Source organism: Carcharhinus amblyrhynchos, chromosome 4 (assembly GCF_965287045.1).
Source record: "Carcharhinus amblyrhynchos chromosome 4, sCarAmb.v2.hapA, whole genome shotgun sequence".
In the NCBI taxonomy this organism is placed as follows: domain Eukaryota; kingdom Metazoa; phylum Chordata; class Chondrichthyes; order Carcharhiniformes; family Carcharhinidae; genus Carcharhinus; species Carcharhinus amblyrhynchos.
The window spans coordinates 135,528,097-135,554,565 of NC_137327.1; the positions used below are offsets into that span (position 1 = coordinate 135,528,097).

General features: G+C 40.9%; 1 protein-coding gene across 1 annotated transcript in view; it reads right to left on the bottom strand.

Moving 5' to 3' along the window:
- Positions 1-12,199: 12,199 nt before the first annotated feature.
- Positions 12,200-26,469, bottom strand: part of LOC145342387 (dolichyl-diphosphooligosaccharide--protein glycosyltransferase subunit MAGT1-like) — a 31,415-nt gene continuing 17,145 nt past the window's right edge. Inside the window, exons 6-10 of the mRNA XM_080187924.1 lie at positions 26,359-26,448; positions 18,971-19,034; positions 17,091-17,165; positions 14,440-14,530; positions 12,200-12,720 (exon numbers count right to left, since the gene is read on the bottom strand). Of these exons, the coding sequence (XP_080044050.1) occupies positions 12,705-12,720; positions 14,440-14,530; positions 17,091-17,165; positions 18,971-19,034; positions 26,359-26,448 (336 nt within the window). The 3' untranslated portion in view covers positions 12,200-12,704. The remainder of the gene's footprint in view (positions 12,721-14,439; positions 14,531-17,090; positions 17,166-18,970; positions 19,035-26,358; positions 26,449-26,469) is intronic.

The following is a 26,469-nucleotide window of genomic DNA, read 5'->3' on the forward strand; positions in this document are numbered from 1 at the left end:
ACAAAAGTTGTGTAGAGCTCACAATTCTGCTCCTGACATTTTCCTGAAGTTGCCCGCAGCAAAAATCATGTCAATAGTCCCATGACCTTTGCGGAAGCCACACTGTGACCCTGGAAGCAGGCCCAGCTCCAGATGAGTGACCAGACAGTTTAGTAGGACTCTTGCGAGGGTTTTTCCTGTGATGGAGAGCAGCGAGGTTCCTCAGTGTTTGCTGCATACTTCCCGATTGCCCTTCCTCTTGCAGAGGTGTACGATGGAAGCATCTTTAAGTTCCTGAGGAATGGATCCCTGCTTCCAAAAGGACTGGAAAAACTGGGTGAGCTTCTTGATAAGTACAGGACCAGCAGCTTTGTAGATCTTTGCGGGTATGGCATCAGCCCCTGGAGCTTTGCCACTGGATAGCTGGCTGACAGCTTTCCTGACTTCGGCTACTACCGGTGGGTCATCCATAGCGCTGTTGATATCAACCTGGAGAATCCTGTCTATTGCCTCATTGTTAATAGATGACAGTCGGTTGAGGACAGCTTCAAAGTGTTCAGCACATCTCTGCAGGATCTGAGCTCTCTGTAATGAGAGTTGTACCATCTGTACTCAGTGCGGCTGCAGGACATTCTGAAGGGGGACGGTGAATAGACAGTGGTCATAGTACACATTGGTACAAACGACATACATTAAAAAAGAGATGAGGTCCTAAAAGCAGAATACAGGGAGTTAGGAAGCAGGACCTTAAAGTAGCGATCTCAGGATCACTACCTGTGCCACATGCTAGTCAGAAACGAAACAGCAGGATACATAGGATGAATGATGGTGTGAGGGGGAGGTTTCAGATTCTTCGGGCATTGGGACCAGTTTTGGGGGAGGTGGACCTGTACAAACTGAACGGGACTGATTTTGTTGTGTTGAGGTGGCGAGGGGAGGGTGAGGGGGTGCTTGCTGGAGTGATTGGGGAGGGTTTAAACTAATATGGCAGGGAGATGGGAACCTTTGCAAGAATTCAGAGCAGAGGGAATCAAGAACAAGAGGTAAAGACAGTAAGGAGAATAAGGAAAGTGATAGACAAAGAAATCAAGGGCCAAAGTCAGATGAGGACCAAGTAAAAAAAACAGTAGGAAAGGAAACAGAAATGTTAAAAGTTCTCACCTCAAGGTTTTGCGCCTGAATTCTCAAAGCATTCGAAACAAAATGGATGGAACAGTTGCAGAGATAAATGGAAAGAGGGATGACATAGTTGACATTATGGAGATGTGACTCCAAGGTTAGCAAGGATGGTTTTATGAAGTGGAGGCGGATCCCACCCCCTGCGCCCCCGTCCCGCTCTGAGAACTAACACCTAACCGCTCAAAGAGAAGTACCTTGCCTCATAATCTGCGAAAGTGTATGAAGTGGTACAATCAGCACTTCAGCAACTTTTAGTGGTTAAATCAAAATAACTACCTGACAATCTCTCTAAAGTCAACGAGTACATAAGAACATAAGAAATAGGAGCAGGAGTAGGCCATCTAGCCCTTCGAGCCTGCCCCGCCATTCAATAAGATCATGGTTGATCTGTCGTGGCTCAGTTCCACATTCCCGCCCTCTCCCCATAACCCTTAATCCCCTTGCTTATCAAAAACCCATCAACCCGCGTCTTAAAAATATTTAGTGAGGCAGCCTCCACCACTTCAACGGGCAGAGAATTCCAGAGATTCACCACCCTTTGAGTGAAGAAGATCCTCCTCAACTCCGTTCTAAACTGCACCCCCCTTATCTTGAGGCTGTGCCCTCTAGTCCTACTGTCCTTTCTGAGTGGGAAGAGTCTCTCCACCTCTATCCTATCCATCCCATTCATCATCTTATACATCTCAATGAGATCTCCCCTCATTCTTCTAAACTCTAACGAGTACGAGCCTAGTTTATTCAGCCTCTCCTCATAGCTCAACCCCCTCAACTCTGGTATCAGCCTAGTAAACCTGCTCTGCACTCCCTCCAAGGCTAAAATATCCTTGCGTAAGTGCGGCGCCCAAAACTGCACACAGTACTCCAGCTGCAGCCTCACCAATGCCCTATACAGCTGCAGCAAGACCTCCCTACTTTTATATTCAATCCCCCTCGCTATGAAGGCCAGCATCCCATTAGCCTTCCTGACCACCTGCTGCACCTGCAAGCTGGGTTTTTGCGACTCATGCACAAGGACCCCGAGGTCCCTCTGCACCGTCGCCTGCTGCAGTTTTTCGCCACGTAAGTAATAGTCCTTCCTACCATTATTCCTACCAAAGTGGACCACCTCTCACTTGCCAACATTAAATTCCATTTGCCAGTTCCTGGTCCATTCGCCCAGCCTATCTAGATCCTTCTGCAGACTCTCCACACCCTCCGCGCAATTTGCCGTTCCACCAATCTTGGTGTCATCAGCAAATTTCGACACCATACACTCGGTTCCCTCCTCCAGATCATCTATATAAATGGTAAATAGCTGAGGCCCCAGCACCGACCCCTGGGGCACTCCACTAGTCACCAACCGCCAATCCGAATAGCACCCATTAACCCCAACTCTCTGCCTCCTATTTGGCAACCAATCCTCTATCCACGCTAACACCCTACCCCCAACTCCATGCCCCCTTACCTTCTGCAATAACCTCTTGTGAGGTACCTTGTCAAACGCCTTCTGAAAATCAAGAAAGACCACATCCACCGGCTCTCCTCTATCCACCGCCCTAGACACATCCTCATAGAACTCCAATAAATTTGTCAGACACGACTTCCCCTTAACGAAACGGTGCTGCGTCTGCTCTATCAAGCAATTCCCCTCAAGATGCCTTGCTATTTCCTCCTTGATGACGGATTCTAGCATTTTACCTACAACAGACGTTAAACTAACTGGCCTATAATTCCCCGCCTTTTGCCTGCCACCCTTCTTAAACAACGGCGTAACATTAGCTGTTTTCCAATCTTCCGGCACTTCCCCGGAATCCAGCGACGTCTGGAAAATAACCACCAAGGCATCCACTATCACCTCCGCCATTTCTTTCAGAACCCTCGGATGCATTCCATCTGGTCCTGGGGACTTGTCCACAATCAGTCCCTCCAGTCTGTCGAGCACCGCCTCTCTAGTAACAGTAATGTCATTCAGGCCCTCCAGTCCTACCACCTTTCCATCGCTAACACCTGGCAAATTATTCACATCCTCCTCCGTGAAGACCGAAACAAAAAAGTTATTCAAGACCTCAGCCATTTCCCCATCCCCTACCACTAAGTCCCCCCTCTCATCCTCTAAGGGTCCAACGTTCACCCTAGCCAGCCTCTTCCTTTTTATATATTTGTAAAAACTCTTGCTATCCTTTTTTATATTAAGCGCTAGCCCAGCTTCATAGTTTCTCCTACCCTTCTTTATCAACTTCTTTGTCAATCTTTGTTGACATTTAAACCTCTCCCAATCCTCTTCTTGCCCGCTACTCTTAGCTACTCTAAACGCCTCCGCTTTTAATTTAACACTTTCCTTCACCTCCTTCATTATACAATTCATTTATCTAACTAACAGTGAACAAGCGAACTAAACTATTAACAAACCAAATAAAACACGATACTAATGGAATGCTATTCAGATAAATACAATTCCCATTTGTTAACAAAAAAATAGAATTTTTGTTACTTTCTAAATTACAACCAGGTTTGGTGTCTTCTGGAATATTCTGGGCCTTCTCTGTTGATTCTTTTGTCTGGAATTTCAGTCTTCTTTCTTCTTTGATAACTGCTTTATTGAGATGGTGCTTTCTCTTAAGACATAAATGAAGCTAAGAGCTATTCCTCTGGCAGATGGCAGTTGCTCTCTGTTTTTGTCTCATGCCTCCTTCCTTTTATACCTGTGATGACATATCAATATCTTCCACAACATGATTGGTCCTAGGTTGCCAAAACCATCAGATTTAAAGTTAACTGGTTCTTGGTATTCAAGTGCCTGATTCAAATTTGTTTGGGTAATTCAAAAATTCAAATGTCTGAAAGCCTGTTGCCTTGGTAACCCTGCTGCTTCACCTTCTGATACAAATGTTTCGCTTTGGGCACTCTATCTGTACTTGCATTTTTTTGAACTTACTAAGCATAGAAAAAGCACCACCTTCTTCAAGGGACCATGCAATGCTTTCCCTACAATTTTACAACCACCAATCTACAATTACTCTCCAAAACTTTGCAACAATGGGAACTAAATATTGAAGGCTATTCAGTTTTTAGGAAGGACAGATGGAAAGGAAAGGTGGTGGAGTTGCACTGTTGATTAAAAATGATGTTGATGAAATATTGAGGAAAGATATTATCATAGATGATGTGGAATCTGTATAGGTTCAGTTAAGAAACAAGGGGCAAAAAACATTGGTGGGGGTGGTAAACAGACCACCAATCTGTAGTGGTAATGTTGGGAAAAGCATTAGACAGGAAAGACAGGTTGCCTAATATGTTCATATATGTACTACTATAAATTCGTCTCGTGTTTGTCCTGATGAGTGCAAGTCAAAAAGGTTTGGCAGCACATCTCTCTCTTTTCAGCAATATTATTTAGATTCACAGAATGCAAGGGAGAATAGAGCCAAAACTTTCAGACTGAATGACCCCCTCGAAATGTTGGCTTGATTCTCTCTCCACTGATGCTGTCAGACCTGTTGAGATTTTCCAGCATTTTTCTCATTCTGTTTCAGATTCCAATATCCAAGTATTTTGCCTTTATACACAGAAAATGAATTCATAGGATCCCTACAGTACAGAAAGAGGCCATTCGGCCCATTGACTCTGTACCTACCACAATCCCACCCAGGCCCTACCCCCATATCCCCACATACTTACCCACTAATCCCTCTAACCTACACATCTCAGGACACTAAGGACAATTTTAGCATGGCCAAACAACCTAACCCACACATCTTTGGACTCTGGGAGGAAACCGCAGCACCCAGAGGAAGCCCACGCAGACACAAGGAAAATGTGCAAACTCCACACAATTGTTTTGTATAGTTTGAAAAAAGAGCAATTGAATATTTGTATGTAAATAAATAGGAGTGATTGCTTAAGAGCAAGTTTGCTACTTTCTTTATATCTCACAGACAATAAGAGCCATCACCTTCAAATGCATTGCCCAAAAATGTCACAAGCATTTGTGTTAACTGTTAGCATTTGGCATGAATAGTGAACATCTCATGAGCAGATATTTTCATGCCCATATTTTCACATGATAACCAATACGCCTTGGTCTGCCTCCCCTGTGTTCTAGTAAGACACCTGCCTCAGGTTGTTATTCTACTATTGAATAGTAATGCACATTAGGAGTACCAAAGCATGGCACTGGATAGAGAGGAAAATTAAAAGTTCATTGAAATTGTATATTTCTAAGGCTGGCATCAAATAAAAGCTGAGATTTGGGAACGTCAGAATGGCACTGAGAACACAGTAATTGGGAATAGACAGAACAGAGGAAGAAGAATCAGGTGTGAAGAGTTGGGGCTCGAATGGGATAAACTGCAAACGTTTGAGTGATCAGAATGTTTAAAATTTACCATTATACTTTATTTTAATGGAAGAACACTTTCCAGCAAAGCACGCCCCGATTCCCAGAAAGGGATCACCAACTGGTGATGGGGGAATTGCATAGAATTCTAAATTTACTACCCAAATCCCTGAATATGTTCAGTAAGGTTCGATTCAGAACTACTATTATTTAATTCTTTTGGGGAGACACCTTGCATCCCTTTTAGAAAACAAGCCATGTTTTTGATACTTATATTCCTCTTCAGGCTTTCACAACAGTTTCTTTAATTTCTAAATAAGAAACTTTGCCGTCTTGTCTCATGCTCAAGCACATCAAAAGTCTTCTGAATAAAAGTAAGTTGTTTTATTTTTGTGGTTTATGTATTCATGGAATAGAAGGTACAGTAGCAACATCGATACAAATTTGGCTGAGTGGCAGGAAACAGTGTTAATGGATATTTTTTGGGCTGGAGGAAGGTTTCTAGTGGAGTTCCCCAGGGGAACCTTGCTTTCCCTAATATTAATGATCTTGACCTTTGCTTACAGAGAAAAATGTCAAACTTTGCAGATGATACAAAACTTAGGAGTGTTGTAAACCTTGAAGAGTTGAACTTCAAAAGGACAAAGGCCAGTTAGTGGATTGGTGGCTAGGTGACAGTTAAAGTTCAATTAATGTGGATAAATGTCAGTTGATGCATTTTAGTAGGAAAAACATGAAAATACAGTACAAGGATACTACTCTAAAAAGGGTACAGGAGAAAGAAACTTGGGTGTGTATGTGCATAAGTCATTAAAGGTAGCAGGACAAACTGACAGCAGCTAACAAAGCATACATTATCCTAAATTTTATTAATATGGGCAGATAGTACAAGAGTACAGAGGTTATGTTGAAGACAAAGCGTATAAGATCCTAGTTAGACCTGTGATTTACATACAGTTCTGGATGCTGCAGAAAGATGTAAAGGCATTGGAGATTGTAGAAAAGGCTTATGAGAATGGTTCCAGGGATGAAGGACTTCAGTTATGAAGTAAGATTGAAGAAGTTGGGACTGTTTCCCTTGAAAAAAAACTGAGGAGATTTGATAGAGGTGTTCAAGGTCATGAGGGGTCTGGAGAGAAACTGTTCCACTCATGAAATAATTGAGAGCAAGAGGGCACAGATTAACATGGCCAATTATCCTAATTTGCACATCTTTAGATTGTGGAAGGAAACCGGAGCACCCAGAGGAAGCTCACGCAGACACAGGGAGAACATGCAAACTCCTCACAGTCACCCAAGGCTGGAATCAAAACTGGGAACCTGGCACTGAGACAACAGTGCTAACCACTGTGCCACTATGCTGCCACTTGAGGGAAGGAATTCCAGAAATGGGAATATTGATGACAATGCACTCTATTGTGATGGGGAAATATAAAAAGGGCTGGAGCTGTAGTAACAGAGATTTGGGGAGAGGTGAGGGATGGACTAGTGTGGCTGGAGAAGCTCACGACGTCTGGGGATGAAGGATCAAATCCCATCATGACAGCTGGTGCAATTTAAGTTCAGTAAAAATTTGGAATTAAAAGTCTAATGATGACCATGAAACCAAATGCATCTGGTTCAGTAACATCTTCTAGGGAAGGAATTCTGCCATCCTTATCTCTTCTGGTCTATATGGGACTCCAGACTCACAGCAATGTGGTTGACACTTAAATGCCTTTGGGGACAGGCAATAAATATGGTCTACCAGTTGTAGGCAACACGAAAAAATGTTAGGGACTGCTTGAAACATCCTGGAGAGAAATATGATTAAAATACATTTCTTAATGGCACAGTATAATCACAGACTGAGCTAATGTTTAAATAGTCAGCCTGCAACATTCTTCGATACTGTTTTTGATTACTCATGTAGAATGGAGTGTAGCCTTTTCCTCTTTCTTCTAGAAAGAGATGAATGCAAGATGGGGTTCTGCATCATATATAAAGTGTAAATCAATGTTCCCATTAGACTATTTATTGCTCAAATTATTACTAACAAATCGCAAATGTTCGATTTCAAATGTACCCAATGGTGTATCTACACTAAGAGCAGTCCTTTATAAATCTCCAAATCCACGAACTTCAACTACCAGTAAACAAGAAACACAAGCTCAAAAAGGACCAGGTTGTGGAGGCTGGATTGCCAGTTTTTTTTTGCCCAGGTCAGTGGCTGGTATGGGGGGAGCACAAATAAAGCATTCTGACACCGACATGCATTTTAATGTTTGTGTTTGCCAACGTGCACCTCAGCTCCCATTTCACTTTTGGAAGGAGAATGTTCATTCCATATCTGTTATATATTTAAAAGGATTGTAAGTTGCTTTAAGAACTGATCACATGATTTGATGTCATTTGTACTCTGTGCCAAGAACATCTTTCAATAAAACCTGTTGTGCTAGTTTGAATGTGCAAACCATGTTCTTTTTTTGTTAAAGCACACAATCCCAACATAGTTAGGACATTACAATATTGCACTGAATCCACAAATTGCTCAATAGCTTGGTTTGGAGTCCCCTGCCCCCTCACCTCCCCCCCCAGCATGGTGATGGGTTTCTGCATGTATTCGACGCCTGTGCAAAACAAAAACCCAAATACAATATTTAGCCGAGGTCATTTATTTATCAGATTAGCAGTTCTGTATACAGTAAATATCAGAATTAAGTAGAACTAATTTCAGGCTTTGTAATTTGCCTTATGGTTCTCAGGGACGTCACCTTCCGTACATCGATGCATGGAGACTTGTATCTCAGTAGATAGGTCTGAACATTATGAAGAATTTGAGCACTTCAAGCATATATAACTGCAACATAGCAAATATGGAATAATTCTGTATATTCTTTTCCTTTTAAACAGAACATAATGCGCCTCACAACGAGATGCATATGCAAGTTAGGGGGTTTTCTCAGCTAGATGGAAAAATGTTTAGACAATATATGCAAAGCTTGGTTGCTAGCAGTAATCAGCTGGTTGCAGTGAGGTGGTAAATGAAGTACCTGCAGAACAGTTTAGGCCCCTTGTCCTTCTTCATTCTCACCGATGTTTGCAAGATCTGCAGAAGATCTTTAAAGTGCACACAAAAGCAAACTATTAAGTTACTAATTAAGATATAGTTACATGGTTAGATAAATGCAAAGTAGTGTTTAGTGTGAAGTATTATGATATAGTACCAATGAAGCAAAACATTAAACCGTTTCACGTAAAGAGTTTGGAAGTAACAATAAGCTATTAAATGTATTTATGTGGTATAATTACAAAGTCAGTATGAACTAAATATTTTGAGTCCAGTTAAATATGGGCTTTTGATAACATATTGGTAAAACCACAATGGGACAGATATTGCTTCAGCGTAGGCCTTTTTTAAAGAAAGAATAAAAGACATGCAGTTAATTCCTGTGCTCAAACTGATGTTACGTGGATAAGCTGAAAATTATGCTCCCTAAAAAAATCTGAGCGAAAGAATATAATAGTCCAAGAAAAGTACTGCATCATCGATTCACAGTGCAAAATTTGTATTCTGAAATGTAAATTTTGTCCCCCCTCCTTGCCTGGGATAAATCATTAGGAATTCTTTTGTGTGAACCCTGTTGAGCAAGTACAAAGTACTCAATCAGCAGCATTGTTAAAGATGAATTTAATCCTATTACTTGCTTTCAATATAGGTATGCAAGCATTCTGGGGGTGTGAATATTCTACAGAAGTGGGAGCCCTGGATTAAATACCAGTATTATTTTAGTGCAGTGCAAGAAAGCTTTATATTTATTTCCTAATATGCCACTATTGCCATGACAAGTAGAAGCATCCAGTGACTGCTCATCTTCTGCCCTGTACAAAACCAGACAGGAGAGGGGAATTAAAAAGTAAAGTGCATTAGTCCAAAGCAGATGACAGAAGACTGCCCATACATGACAGTCAATTGTGAAATTGGAAAGCAGGCTTGTGCTATCTAGTTTTCAATTAGTTTGTGCCAATTTCTTGTATCGGGCAGCCTAATTCAGAAATGTCTGCATGATTGTAATGGTCCAATATTTAAAATTTGGTTATAAGGTACAATATTGACTCTCATGGTACTGTTTATTGTTATTAGAGAAAACACCATTTTATAACATTAAGAATGTTATGCCAAGAGATGCACATTGCAGCAATATTCAGTGATGATCATTGCTGCTTTGAAGATTAAATTCTACTATTCTGTTCATTTTGGCTTGAAAGCCATAAACAAGTAATCATAATTAGATGTTCATTTTAGTATACACAGGAAAATCATATGTAACATGAAAATTGGAGACAAGAAGGCCTTAGCAACAGCAGAGTTGGAATATTGAGATTTTGGAGCAGTTACAAGCATGGTCTTTGGTAGTAATAGAGCCTGAGAGCCGAGTGTATGGGAGTATTTTGGATGGGTAACCCATCCTAGTAGTACTGATGCAATGTGGAGCTTGATATATGTTGAGTTTTGGCACTGGTAGGCAAATTATATAGTTTGTGTAGTGGGTGGGATAAGGGAATATATGCATAGGGAGATTGCGCCACAAGAGACTGTAACAGTGGGAAGGTATGTTAAAAATGGCAGGCGGACAGGTAACTTTCACACGTACTTCCTGCCAACAGCGCACTTACATTCTGTAGCACTTCCCAGTTACACAAATATTCTTCAGCAGGGAATCACCCCTGTATCTTCCAACTCTCTGCAAATGCATTAAGTCTTGGCCAGAGTGCACACTTACCTAAATATACAAATGAATGAATAATTCAATATAAAAAGATTGGAACTGACAGGGCATTATCATACAAAGCAGAAATATGGAAATTGGCTGAATAACTACCTGTGAGGAGCTAATAACCACATATAAACCCAATGGTAACTATAAAATACTTCTGATATACTACCAGGAGTATTGTTAAAACCAGGCACCAAAACCAACAAGAGGGGTTTCATAGAGAAAAATACCCTGTATTATCATTACTCCTGATGTGGAGATGCCAGCATTGGACCAGGGTAAGTAGTCCAATGTTAGTCTCAACACCAGGTTAAAGTCCAACAGGTTTATTTGGTACCAAATAAACCTTTTGGACTTTAACCTGGTGTTGTGAGACTTCTTACTGTTATCACTACTCCCCCATTCCTGAAGTTGCACTTCACCTAAATGTCCCTTTTAACTCTTTTTACGGCTATGGTGTGTACAAAACAATGTTAAATGCCTTTCCACTTCTGAAGGTATTGGCTCAGACTTAAGTACAGTGCCCTCTGACCACAGTAATTCTTTGAGAGGAAAGGCTATTTTAACACAAGATGTGGTACAACTGAGCTCAACTGACTCCTCACCTGATATCTACAAGCACTTTCCAGCAAATGCCATTGGGCATCAATCAGCAGGAGTCCATACTGATCTTCTCTTCCCAACTTTGGGAAGCCAATAGCATTAATAATATATTCATTGTCAATCTTGTTGAGATCAGCAAAGTCGGTACTTTGTGCTTAATTCACTCCTGGACTAAAGTAACATTTTATACCCAGCCCTAATATCAAATAGCTCTATTTCAGCAACAGTTGGTACAGCTACAAAGTTAAAACGTCTCCATCCATAGATCAGGAAGGTCCTGTGCAATCCTTAATCAGGAAAATTCTCCAGCTTTACCATTCCTGATCAGTGAGCACTGCTACACAGGATCACATGAACAAAATCTTAAAAAGCTATAGTGGCCCTCAGTGGTCTAACTTCCCAATACGGTTGGAACTGTACCCTAGCAAGTTGATGCCTTCAGAAGAGAAATAAACGGAGAAAAATTACATAATTAAACTCTGAAGAGCGAGTAAAGCAAATTAATTCTATTTAAGTTCTACATTCAACGTACATTGTAGCTGTAATGCGCTTTACTCTTCACTAAATAAACTTGCAGTCAATTCCCTCAATTCGCTGTCTTCATGCACAATGTAAACTGTCTTCGAAGAACCCAAGACTAACATTGAGGGAATTTGAGCTACATGTTGAACATAGAACATAATTAGAATTCATTTGCTTCCATGTCTTCAAATGTTGTTGCATCATTTTTCTCATCTACTTATTCCTCTTTATCACTCCCACATACATTTTTAGTTGTGTTCAGTGAATTGTGATCAGGATTGTAGTAACTTGGGGGATTTTCCTGATCTAGAAATTCTGATTAAGGACTGCCCAGAACCTTCCTGATTATGACTGGAGAAGCATTAACTTTGCAGTTGTAGCAGACTATAGCTGAAACAGATGTCTGATATCAGTATTAGATGCAAAGTGTGTTATTTCATTCCAGGAATATTTGTCCCTTTTATGGAGTACAAAATTACATTCATCAGAAATGTTTAGAAAGAAAATTAGATCTAATTTTACATTCAGATGAAATTCAGTTCAGTACCTAATTTACATTTAATATAAAAAAAATTAAGGCATTAAGCTAGCATCTTGCTCAGCATTTTCAATCAACTAACATCTTTCTGGTTGTGAACCCAAGTCTTGAGGTAACAGCACCATTCACTCCCCACTCATTTAATTTAACTTATTAATATTTTGCATCAAAAATTCTCCATGAACAGTCAGACTCAATCGTCAATCACATTTCAAAAAACTCCCAGATGATAACACAAGCATCAAGGTGTTTCAAAAATGTTACTTACAGACTTAAGTTCGCTCCCAGTTATTAACACCACAGACATCAAGTTAACTCTTTATTGTAAATGGAACAGCCAGGTTCACAGCATTTGTAAAAAGAAAATGACCCAACATACACAATGAAATGTAACATTTTAGGTCGACTTACTTCAATTTTACATTTCACCAATTAGTATAAATTCAGAAGTATGCAAATCAGCCCTTTGAGTCTTGAACAATTCCATTTAAGGCACTTTAGTCAATAGAAATTGCACACTTTTCTGAAAGCTGCAAATCAATTTTTAATTATTTTCTATTTTGTCCACAGATACCTTGAAGTATTTTCATAAGGAAATGGTTTTATTTTTAAAATATTTTTGTTGCCAGACAGTAAACTTAAAAATCTACTAAGGCACTATAGGCTCTCTTTGGTTCAAGTCTTCCTTTGAGAGACCTCGAATGGAATAACATTGGGAGGCAGTTGAAATGCAACTAAACTCGCCATGTATATTTTCGTGTATACTTCTCAAGCCAGGGTGTTGTCTTATCTTCTGCCCATGACTCCATGATCAACTAATAAGAAAGCTAAAAATGCAAAAAAGATAAAATGGCAGAATTTAAAAAATAGATTGTTAGTGAACATTCTGTACTTTACTAACATGTTCTGGTAAATTTGACATAAGCAAATTCAATAATAGCACTTTACATGCTGTATCACATGCAATTATTCCACTTACATGCAAGCCTGCAATTGTTCAAAATGCTCCTTCGCTTTGCACAAATGTTAGAGTTACCAGAATTTTACTGACTCCCCAAGTAATAGTGTAGACTTCTAGAATCCCACAGCTTAACCTGCCAATTCCTACAGAGCAGCATCAAATTGGCCCAGCAACAAAGAAGTCTCAACCCGAGTCTCCATGTTGTTAAAAAATTGGTGATTTACAAAGAACCAGGTACCACCCCAACAAAAGTATGTCTTCTTGTACAAAATTAAGTAACACTTCAAACAAAAAATACTTACTCCAGAAAAACTTTGCCATTTAACCATTTTTTTAAAATCGGACTCATCACAGAAGCAACTTAATTTCTTGTTCTGCTACATGTGAGACAGACATAGAAACCATGTTTAAATGTCTCCAAAGAAATCCTAACAGGCAGAACTTGTGTTCAATAGGAGAATCTCTAAAGGTTAATTTTCTCTCATGTAAACCCTGCCCTTGCCAAGGGATAAGATCCAGGTTGACAACGTTATTCATGTACTTGTGTGCTACTGGAGTTTAATTAGCCAAAACTGTATAAACCTACTGACAAGGAGCAGTGGTAAGTATCCCACTTCTCATCCTGATAGGGCCTCTCAACCCATTAATTTTTGATATTATATAGAGCTGAATTGGTAGGATTCCAATCGCCAATGACTGACCCAATACTCCAAATCACGTAAATGAACCAAACTGCTTGCTCAAATGAACAATGCCATGAAGCAGTATCCGAAGCTTTGTGGGATCGAGTTAAAATGAGATTTTAGAGGATTGGTTGGTTCAGATCCAATCCATCAACAGTGCGATATCTTCAAGATACCTTAACTCCAAAAATATTAGGTGTATGATGGAGATAAATTGAGATTATTTACAGAAAAGTATTCTCATTTTTCAACACCCCAGTTAGCACTGCTGCCTTACGGTGCCAGGAACCCAGGTTCAATTCCGGCCCTGGGCGTCTTGGTGTGCAGTTTGCACGTTCTCCTCATGTCTCTGTGGGTTTTCTCTGCATGCTCTGGTTTCCTCCCACAGTCCAATGATGTGCAGATTAGGTTGATTGGCCATGCTAAATTGCCCCTATCGGGGGAGGGGTTAGTGGGGTAAAAACATAGGGTCACGGTGATAGGGGATGGGTGGGCCTGGGATTGTTGGTGTAGGCTCGATGGACCAAATGGCCTCCTTTTGATTCTCTGCTGAAATTTGATAAATTAAACACCTGGAACTAATATGGCACGGACAGAGGAGAATGAGAAACAAAAATTACTTGTGACAGGCCTTAAAAACCAGCCTAACATATTCCAAATGTGAGTGTACACAACGCAATATCTCCATTACTAATCACAGCTGCACATCAATTGTTGAGAAGTTGCTGAAAAAGATGAAAGAAAGGTTTCATAGCAGAAACCCTACCAAACGGGAAAAACAGTTGCAATTCTTGTTTGAAATGGAAATGTATACATCTAACAAATACAGATCTTAATTTTGATAAACTATTCAGTCATTGTAACATTATTACACATCCCACCAACATATATTCACAACTAACCTGTATGGATATCCATGGTATTTAGCTCTGAAAATGGACAACATCAGACTGAAAAAAAATCCAACCAGTCCTAGTCCTGCCACACACAAAACTGAAGAGTAAAAAGTAAAAACAAAGGTTAGTCACTAACCCACTGCAGTCTCACACGGTTATTAAATCTATCTCAATAATATGCACATTTGCTTTTAAACCATATTTTAATAGACCAAGACCTTATTTCCTTTCTACATAGATCATTTTACCTTTAATTGCTCTTAACAGCAACTTCAGCATTTTGTTCTTAGTCAGTTGCCTTAATAAGGCCACTAGTTAGAGAGTTTTATCAGAAATATTCCATAAGGATTTTCTCGAAAAGATTTATGTGGGGTCTTGGAAGCTGAAACTATACAGTTGAAATCAAAAAGGATATATTTTGTACAAGACTGTCAAATCCAGCAGCTTATCAGGGAAACTGATAATAAAGAATGACAGAACCAGGCATTCAAAAGGATCTGAAATAACATCTGTACAAACTAAGCATATCAGCAATCAAAAAACATTAACTATGTAACGTCTCCAATCAGTTCCCACGAAGCAATCAAGACAATGGAAAAGAAAAAAGTGGTGCAATGTTTCATTTGCTAGAACTGTCTGATGTTTAAAAGGGTGTGTTGGTACTTGCACCTTTATCATTAACGACGTGCAATATTGCATTACATTTAATCACAGTACTAGACATACTTATTGTCATCACTATAAATTAAAAACATTTGTTTTTCGCCCTACTTCTGGTTTTCTGCTCAAAGGCAAGCAACCATCCTGTAGTCTGGACTACAGATAGCGATGATAGAGGTTCCAATTTCTTTCCATTACACAGTTCACCAGGAATCGCTCCTATTCTTACCACCTGCCACTGCTGTACATTGGAGGGATTTACAAGTTAATTCTTGACCTGTTTTGGCATCATTACAAACCATCCTTGGCCATCAAATCCTGGACTAGAACCCATAGCTTCTGCCTCAGATGCAGGGATGTGGCTCACTGCACCACCAGACCTCCTCTTTCTCACTACTATCTGTGAATGAAAACTAATCTGGGGAAATGCTCCTTCTCTGAATGACAGTGAATAAAGATGTGTTTAACAAGTTCTTTAAGATGGAGACGAGGAGAAATGTTTTTTTCTCTGAGGGCTGAGCATCTCAAACTCTTTTCCTTAAAAGGCAGTGGAAGCATCATCTTTAAATATTGTTAACGCAGAGCTGGATAGCTTCTGGGTTAACAAAGGGGTAAAAGGTTATTGGGGGTAGGCAGGAATATTTAGTGGAGGTTAAAATCAGATCAGCCATGATCTTATTGATTGGCGACACACGCTCAAGGGACCAAGTAGCCTACTCCTGCTCCTAATTTGTATGTATGCCTTATTTATTTCACAAATTTCCTGTACTGTTACCATGGATTATTGAGAAGACATGGGATTATAATTTAATTAATGCAACAAAAAAGGTGAAGAAAATTCTCATGGAAAAAAACTGCAGAATTCTGAATTCAGAACTGCAGAAAAATTTATTCTGATCAAAAACTGACTTCTCAGAACTCCAAACATCTGTAACCATTCAAATGTTCTAGCATTTTCTCTTCCACTCTTGACAGCAATGACTCTTATTGAGATATGAATGATGTTAGTAATTTTCGGAAAAGGTAAATGTAATTATTTGATTGCTGCTGGACCTAATGAATTATGAATCCTCATTTTATCAGATTCAACTTATTACAGCAATGACAATGCTTCATTTTATTCCCCCATGAGATGAGCATCCATTATATGGAATGGAGTTGGTGTGCTGAATTCTAAAAAAAGTTTATTTATTAATCACAAGTAAGGCTCACATTAACACTGCAATGAAGTTACTGTGAAATTCCCCTACTTGCCACACTCTGGCGCCACACTTAGACTGTGGCAGAAAACCCATGCAGACACAAGGAGAACGTGCAAACTCCACACAGACAATGACCCAAGCCAGGGACCTGGGTTTGATTCCCGGCTTGGGTCATTGTCTGTGTGGAGTTTACCTGTTCTCCCCGTGACTGCGTGGGTTTCCTCCGAGTGCTCCGGTTTCCTCCTACAGTCTGAAAGACGTGATTAGGTGCATTGACCTGAACAGGCGCCGGAGTGTGGCGACTGGGGGAAATTTGACTATAATTTTGTTGCTGTGAGCCTTACTTGTGACTAATAAATAAACTTTTTTTAAAGAATTCAGCACACTAACTCCATTCCATATAATGGATGCTCATCTCATGGGGGAAGAAAACGAAGCATTCTCATTGGTGTAATAAATTGAATCTGTTAAAATGAGGATTCATAATTCATTAGGTCCAGCAGCAATTAAATAATTACATTTATCTTTCCAAAAATGACTAACATCACTCATAACTCAATAAAAGTCAATGCTCTCAAGAGTGGAGGAACATTTGGATGGTTATAGATGTTTGGAGTTCTGAGAAGTCGGTTTTTGATCAGAATAGATTTTCCTGATGTTCAAAATCTGCCAATACTTTATTAAAAACTTTTGCCAAAATAAATGAATGCTCAAAAATTAATCATAACAGTTCCTCTCATTAGCCCAGTTGTAGTAACAACTAGCCAACACAAAAGATGCATTTAAAGTACTTACTTCTTCGTTTGCCTATTTCCATATTAGATGTTGCGGCTTCATGAAGAAGCACCATGCCTAATGTTATAGCAGCATCTGCAATTGGTGGTTAAGGTGCAACTTGCAGCAAATTCAGATTCATTACTGTTACAGAACATGGTTAATGTGGATTCATTTACTGAAAAACACAAGCTAATTACAAAGGAAATATACATGGTCTCAGAATTTCTTCAAGTGCGAGAACACTACCAAATATATTAAGTCTAGCTATTACCACCAGGGTAGTCCAAGTCTATCAGTAACATCTCACCGGCACCACCGAGTTGTCAAGGTGAGAAAGTCCCACAACTTGTGACAAATTGAAACTGGTGCCATTAGTTTTCTCAAGTTAAAATGGATCTTCTGAAGTACTGGAAAATAGTACAATTGTCTCACAAATTGCATCAGTGAATCACAAGTTTGCAATTGGCCACTGACAGAATATTTGCTCTGCAATAGCTTCCATAATTCTGTGCTGAGACAACTGAAAACATTTAGGATGCCTGGCAGTATTAATAACGATCAAGCGTATAAAAGCAAATAATTTCTTCTGAACCTTTCTATACATTGTTTAGGCCACAGATGAAATTGTGTTCAATTCTGGATACTACACCTTAGGAAAAGTGTCAAGGTTTAAGAAAGGGTACTTGAGATTTAGATATCAGTTAAGTGGAAAGATTGGAAAAGTTGGGGTAATTCCACTTCAGTGAAGATTTGAGGAAATTTGATGATGACATTACATGCCACGCACAATTTCAATAGAACAAATATGAAGAATGGTTAGTAACTGAAGGACATGGCTTTAAGGTGCGAAGCAAAAGAACCAGAGGTGACATGAGGAAACATTAAAAATCACAGCAAGTTGTCACAATACGGAATTCCCAGCCTGAAAGGATGATGGATGCAAATTCAATAGTGGAAGGGAATTGGATATTACTTGAAAAGAAAAAAGAACGGCAGGGTAATGAGTGCGGGTGGAGGGGTGTTAGGGTAATTTATCTGGAGAGCTCTATCAAACAGCGAGCATAACACAATGAGCCACATGATCTCCTTTTGAGCTGAATCAGTGTATGATTCCAGATAACAAAACCTGATTATGTTGCACCTTTAATTCTGTGGAAAAGTCATTTTAATAGTGCTTTGTTCTCTTTTAACCTTTATATTTTGTACGTCACACCCACATAACGTTTTTCTTCAGAGCTTTTTGGATGTCATACTATTTCTTCCAGTCAAATAAGCTTCAAAGTTGAAAATTTCTGCAATCATAAGGTTATGATCGACATATAGGAGATGATCACTGATTCCATTCCCTCTCCTAAAATATGTGGTGCTTCATCTCAGCTCTCCATCCAGCAATAACTCAGAGTTGATGATGCTCAACCACCTGCAGCTCAGTCAATGTCAGTTAATTAACAAACCAAACTCAAATCTCAAGTTGGCAGTCTTCCAGGTGGCGAGTAGAATGCATGGGTTGCTTTTGATTCTGCATCTTCATGATAATCACGTAAACTAGAAGTAGGAATGTACATAAAATACAATGCACAATTTCAATAGAACAAATATGTAAAATGGCTAGTAATTGAAGGACATGGCTTTAAGGTGCTTGACAAAAGAACCAAAGGTAACATGAGGAAACAAACAAAAAAAGACAGCAAGTTGTTGTGATATGGAATTCCCAGTCTGAAAGGGTGACGGATATAAATTCAGTAGTAAAAGGGAATTGTATAAATGTGGTAAACAATGTCAATCTATTGGTGAATAATAAATGGTTATTACAATAATGATCATCTTCGATTCTCAGCAGTGCACTGACAACTCTTAAATATTTAAAACATTGTACTACAGTCAAGGCTAAAGGATACTCAGCAAAATAACAATGTGTGTTTCTGCTACGAACTGTGCTTGGCTGCTTCCGTGAATGTAACTCTGCAAATAGAAAAAACAACAGGGTTAAAGGCACATTCATTTAAGATTTCAATTTTATGACCCTACTGCTCAAGTGGCTAACAAAATAGTCTATCTAAATTTTAGAATACATTTAGATCTCAATTTTTCATCAACAGAAACTCATGAAGTCATAGAAAGATAACAGCACAGAAGGAAACTATTTGGTTCATCACGTACATGCCGGTTCTCTGCAAGAACTCAACAAGTCCCAATCCCCAATCCTTTCCCTATTGCCCTGAAAACGTCTTCTCTTCAGCTGCTAATCGAATTCCCTTTTGAAAATCACAACTGAATCTGCCTCGCACTCTTAGGCAGTACATTCCAAAACCTAGCCACAGTTTGCATTAAAAAGCTTTTCTTATGTCACTAGTTCTTCTGTCAATCACCTTAAATTGAATTCTTGACTTCTGTCAAATGAAATAGTTTCTCACAATCTATTCTTTCCTGATTTTGAACACTCCATCAAAACTCTTCTCAACATTTTCTTCTCAACCTCAGCTTCTCCAATCTATCCTGCACAGCTAAAGACCCTCTTCCATGGAAATATTCTTGTAAATATTTTCTGAACAATTTTCAATGTCTTCACAATCTGCCTGGAATGTGGTACCTAGAATTGGATACAATATGCCATTTGAGGCTGAACCAATGTTTTATAGAAAGATTCATCATTATTTCATTGTTTTTGTAGTCTACCTTTAAAATTAATTTATGGGACATGGGAGTCGCTGGCTATGCCAGTGTTTAATGCCCACCCCTAGTTGTCCTTGAAGAGGTGGTAGCAACCTGCTGTCTGAAACTGCTGCAGTCTCTGAGGTGTAGGTTCATCCACAGTGCTATTGAGGACAGAGTTCCAGGATTTTGACCCTGCTTCAATAAAAGAACAGTGATAGATTTCCATGTCAAGATGGTGTGTGACTTGGGAGGGAAAAGTCCAGGTAGTGGTGTTCCCAGGTATCTGCTGCTCTTGTCTTTCAAGGTGGTAGTGGTCATGAATTTGGAAAGTGCTGCAGTGGTGAGGTCCTGCAGTGTATCTTGTTGATGGTACACACTCTTGCCAATGTTTGTCGAAATGGTAGTGATTAATTGGGGTGCTTTGTCCTGGATGGCATCAAGCCTCTTGAGTTTGTTGGAGCTGACCTCATCCAGTAAAGTGGAGAGTACTCCATTGCAATCCTGACTTGCGCCTAGTAGATGGTGGACAGGATTTGGAGAGTCACGAGGCGAATTACTCACTTCTGACCTTATAATGGAAGATCACTGATGAAGAAGCTCAAGATTGTTGGTCCTAAGAGACTACCCTGAAGAACTCCTGTAGTGACGTTAGCACTGCTGCCTCACAGTGTCAAAGACTTGGGTCAATTCCAGCTTTGGGTGACTGTGTGGAGTTTGCACGTTCTCCCCATGTATGTGTGAGATAGCTGGAGCTGAGATGATAAGTCTCCAATCGCCCAGCCGTTTTCCTTTGTAGTGGTATGGGCGGCATGTTGGCACAGTGATTAGCACTGCTGCCTCACAGCACCCGGGACCTGGCTTCAATTCCGGCCTCAGATGACTGTGTGGAGTTTGTACACTCTCCAATGTTTGTGTCTCCTCCCATGTCTCCTCCAGGAGCTCCGTTTCATTGAATCAGAATCGCTACAGTGCAGAAGGAGGCCATTCGGCCCATTGAGCCTGCACTGGCAACAACTGCACCCAGGTCCTTATCCCCACATCACTACGTATCTATCCTGCTAATCCGCTGACACTAAGGGACAATTTAGCATGAACAATCAACCTAACCTGCATATCTTTGGAGTGTGGGAGGAAACTGGAGCATCCGGAGGAAACCCACACATACATGGGGAGAACGTGCAAACTCCACACAGTCACCCAAAGCTGGAATTGACCTAAGTCTTTGGCACTGTGAGGCAGCAGTGCTAATCACTGTGTCAGTGTGCTGCCCTTTCGCAGTCCAAAGATAGGCGGGTTTGGTGGATTGGCCATGCTAAATTGACCCTTAGGGGGACGTGCAGGGTAAATACGTGGGCTTATGGGGATAGGGCCTGGTGGAGTTGTTGTTGATGCAGGCTCCATAGGCCAAATAGCCTCCATCTGCACTGTAGAGATTCTATGATGACTACAACCAACGCAGAGCTTTCCCCCGTTTCTCGTCATCTCCAGCTTTGCTCGGGTTCGTTGATGCCATACTCGATCAATTGCTGCCTTGATGTCAAGAGCAGTCACTCTCACCTCACCTCTGATATTCAGCTCCTTTGTCCATGTTTCAAACAAGGCTGTCATGAGGTCAGGAGCTGAGTGACCCTGATGGAACTCAAGCTGAGTATCCGTGAGCGGGCTATTGCTCAGTAAGTGCCATTTGGTAGCGCTGTTGATGAACCCTTCCATCAGTTACCTGATGGGGGAGTAATTGACCAGGTTGAATTTGTCCTGTTTCTTGTGTACACGACATACCTGGGCAATTTTCCACATCGCTGGGTGGAGGCCAGCATTGTAGCTGTACTGGAACCACTTAACTACGGCACTGCAAGTTCTGGAGCACAATTCTTCAGTACTATTGCCGTAATATTGTCAGGGCCCATAGCTTTTACAGTATACGGTGCCTTCAGCTGTTTCTTGTTATCGTGCAGAGTGGACTGACATGTGATGCTGGAATGCATCCGAGGGTTCTGAAAGAAATGGCGGAGGTTATAGTGGATGCCTTGGTGGTTATTTTCCAGACGTCGCTGGATTCCGGGGAAGTGCCGGAAGATTGGAAAACGGCTAATGTTACGCCGTTGTTTAAGAAGGGTGCCAGGCAAAAGGCGGGGAATTATAGGCCGGTTAGTTTAACGTCTGTGGTAGGTAAAATGTTAGAATCCGTCATTAAGGAGGAAATTGCGAGGCATCTTGAAGGGAATTGCTTGATAGGGCGGACGCAACACGGTTTCATTAAAGGGAAGTCGTGTCTGACAAATTTACTGGAGTTCTATGAGGATGTGTCTAGGGCAGTGGATAGAGGAGAGCCGGTGGATGTGGTCTTTCTGGATTTTCAGAAGGCGTTTGACAAGGTACCTCACAAGAGGTTATTGCAGAAGGTCAGGGGACATGGAGTTGGGGGTAGGGTGTTGGCGTGGATAGAGGATTGGTTGTCAAATAGGAGGCAGAGAGTGGGGGTCAATGGGTGCTATTCGGATTGGCGGTTGGTGACTAGTGGGGTGCCCCAGGGGTCGGTGCTGGGGCCTCAGCTATTTACCATTTATATAGATGATCTGGAGGAGGGAACTGAGTGCAGGGTGTCGAAATTTGCTGATGACACCAAGATTGGGGGAAAGGCAAATTGTGCGGAGGGTGTGGAGAGTCTGCAGAAGGATCTAGATAGGCTGGGCGAATGGGCCAGGAAATGGCAAATGGAATTTAATGTTGGCAAGTGTGAGGTGGTCCACTTTGGTAGGAAGAATGGTAGGAAGGACTATTACTTACGTGGCGAAAAACTGCAGCAGGCGACGGTGCAGAGGGACCTCGGGGTCCTTGTGCATGAGTCGCAAAAACCCAGCTTGCAGGTGCAGCAGGTGGTCAGGAAGGCGAATGGGATGCTGGCCTTCATAGCGAGGGGGATTGAATATAAAAGTAGGGAGGTCTTGCTGCAGCTGTATAGGGCATTGGTGAGGCCGCAGCTGGAGTACTGTGTGCAGTTTTGGGCGCCGCACCTGCGCAAGGATATTTTGGCCCTGGAGGGAGTGCAGAGGAGGTTTACTAGGCTGATACCGGAGTTGGGGGGATTGAGCTATGAGGAGAGGCTGAATAAACTAGGCTTGTACTCGTTAGAGTTTAGAAGAATGAGGGGAGATCTCATTGAGACGTATAAGATGATGAATGGGATGGATAGGATAGAGGTGGAGAGACTCTTCCCGCTCAAAAAAGACAGTAGGACTAGGGGGCACAGCCTCAAGATAAAGGGGAGGCGGTTTAGAACGGAGTTGAGGAGGAACTTCTTCACTCAAAGGGTGGTGAATCTCTGGAATTCTCTGCCCATTGAAGTGGTGGAGGCTGCCTCGCTAAATATTTTTAAGAAGCGGGTTGATGGGTTCTTGATAAGAGAGGGGATTAAGGGTTATGGGGAGAGGGCGGGAAAGTGGAACTGAGCCACAACAGATCAGCCATGATCTTATTGAATGGCGGGGCAGGCTCGAAGGGCTAGATGGCCTACTCCTGCTCCTATTTCTTATGTTCTTACCTCTGGAGGAGGCAAAGATGGATCACCCGCTCAGCACTTGCGGCTGAAGATTTTTGTGACTGCTTCAGCCTTATCTTTTGCACAGATGTGCTAGCTGGGCTCCTCCATCATTGAGGAAGGGCATATCTATGGAGCCTCTTCCTTCAGTGAGTTGTTTAATTGTTCACCACCATTCATGGCTGAATGTGATGGACTGCAGAATTTAGATCTTATCCATTGGTTGTGGTATTGCTTAGCTCTATTACTTTCTGCTGGACGCAAGTAGTCTTGTGTTGTAGTTTTACTTGTCTGATACTTGGGTGGCAGAGTGACAAGCACTGTTGCCTCACAGCGCCAGGGACCTAAGTTTGGTTCCTAGCTTGAGTGACTGCCTACGTGGAGTCTGCATGTTCTCCTTGTGTCTGCGTGGATTTCCTCCAGGTGTTCTGGTTTCCTCCAACAGTCTGAAAGACGTGCTGGTTAGGTGCATTGGCCATGCTAAATTCTCCCTCAGTATACCCAAACAGGCACCAGAGTGTGACGACTAGAGGATTTTCACAATAACTTAATTGCAGTGTTAATGTAAGCCTAGTTGTGACACTAATAAATAAACTAAACTAACCTGGTGTTGTTCCTAGCATGCCCTCATTTTAAGAGTGATGATCACCTGGCTTGATGGTAGAGTAGGGGTTATATTGGACCATGATCATGGTTGAGTACAATTCTGTTGTTGCAGCTGGTCCACAGCGTCTCATGGATGCCCAGTTTTGAGCTTCCAGGTCTGTTCAAAATCTATTCTTTTTAGCATAATTGTAGTGTCACACAACAATAGAGGATATGCTCAATGTGAAGACAGGACTTTGTCTACTCAAGGACCATGCAGTGGTCACTCTGACCAATGCTGTCGCGGACAGATGCATCTGTGGCATGTTGGTTCTCTCACGTTTTGGAAGTCTGTGTACACCACACATAGGCCTCATTATCCTCATCAAATCTCTCTGTTATAAGTTAGCCAAACACTATTTATCCTTGTACTACTTTTTGAACAAGGGTGCACCAATTGCAATTTTGCAGTGCTCTGGTGTCATCCCTATATCCAAGGAGCATTGGAAGATTATGGCAAATGCCTCTGTAATTTTCATGCTTCCTTCTCTCATCATTCTCGGATGCATCCCATTTGGTCCTGGTGACTTATCAGCTAACATACAGCCAGCCTTTTCAATACCTCCAAGTCACCCATTTTTAGCCAATCTGGTGTCTCAACTACCTTCTCTATCACTTTGGCTTTGGGTGTATCTCCTTACTCATTTAGTACCTCAGCAATGACCAAGGTCTCCAATAATAAATCACCTTTTGATCTTTAACTACCGCCTCCTCTTCTTACTACCCAGCTATATACATGCCGAGAGCAGACTTTTGGACTCGCTCTATGCTAATTGTTGAGGTCTCTTTGATTCTCATTTCCTTCTTCATTTCCCTCTGAACTTCCTCTCATCAGCCTGGCTCTCATTTGTATTTTCAACATAATAGTTATCATACACACACTTTTTCACTTTTGTTTTACTTTTTTTTTCCTCATCCAGGGAGTTCTGGTTTTGGGTTCAGCACACTCTACTGACAACCTTAATTTCTGTGCCCAAGTTTTGGAGGGTGAACTTGAACCCAAAACTGTGTGATTCTGAAACAATAGTGTAACCAACTGAGCCACAGCTGACCACTCCATGACACAAGTGCACACTTAAAACTTAGGTAGCTTCCAAAGACAATCTCTAGCTTACAACAGCATCAATTAACATGCTCCCAAAACATAACATAGCCTTGAATCCTGCAAATGGATTCCATTTGGAATCCTTTGGAGGCAATTCATGATTTTTCTGGAATCTGACAATGTGTAAATGGAAAATATGACATTACAATTATGACAAGTTATGCATGTCACCATTTAAGCTGAAACAAAATAGCTCCAGAACTTTTAATTTTAACCCAGCTACATTATTTATCTCATCTTATTCTGCAGATGCCACTCCAGAGGGAACATTGTAGCCTTCTTTTAAGAACAACATCTGGGTAGCAACCCTACACTCATCAGGTCACCCTGTTATGAACCAACAATACAGAATTTAACAATTGCAGATCAATATTTTTAAAAAAATGCAGTTCCTTCAATTCCCATCCCTCAACTGAAATACAGACTAAGTCCTGAATCATTTACTGTAACGGCATCTAAATCTTTTCTCCTGTTTGCCAAAATGGCAACTACTACTGACAGAAACACAGCCTTTACCAGATTTCTAAAATGGGATACTAGAAACTAAGATGACTCACCAGAAACTAAACCATGATCAAAATCTTCAGTAACATTCCTTCCTGATAAGTACTTCAAAGACAAATGGACTGTTTGATCTTCAATGCTAAACAGGGCTCTCAAAATGGCTTTTTGAGCCTGCATGTTCATGTAGATTTTTCAACACTGTTCATTAAAATTCCTTCCCAAAAGTTTGGCCACTCTGCCCTCAAATCATGCCATGGCAGGGTGAGTAAAACTGGATCCTCCAATTCATTACTTCAAATTGAACCTTTATTTCTCCCTAGTCTGATTTCAGAGTTTCTAGTTCATAAAATTCAGTCAGAGTACAGCTCCATATTGCAAAGAATATTTCATAATTCAGGGGGCTGTTCTTTAACTAGACAGCTTTCTTTCTGATGTTGGCTGTTAAACTTCTATAAGGGAATCTCCAAAGCACCATCTGGTGGTGAATCATATCACTCTCAAAGGCTAACAGTAGTTTTATAACAATTAAAAAAATGATTTTTTTCTCTTTATATCCCTCTATGTTTTTCCACAAAACAAAGAAAAAGATCTGACATACTCGTCCATCATCCTTTCCATTGGTTTGTGTAGAACAAGAGCTCCAGTGTAGATTTTGATGCAGAATATGGTATTAAAAAAAATTGCTTGGTAGAAGACAGCATCTATAATTCCAACTGCGACAAGAGGGATTAAATCAGTTGAAATATACATATATATTGGAAATTTATTCAATGCAACAGCAAAACCTCTACAGCAAGGGCACAAATACTTAGAAGATCAGAGTAGATTGAAATACTCACCACTTGACCATTATGAGGGTTCTTATGTGCATAGGGGGGACCTCTGATATGGTTCCACATCTGGCCAGAGGTCATAGCAAGTACAAAACACTGAGTGAGAAAAACAGAAAA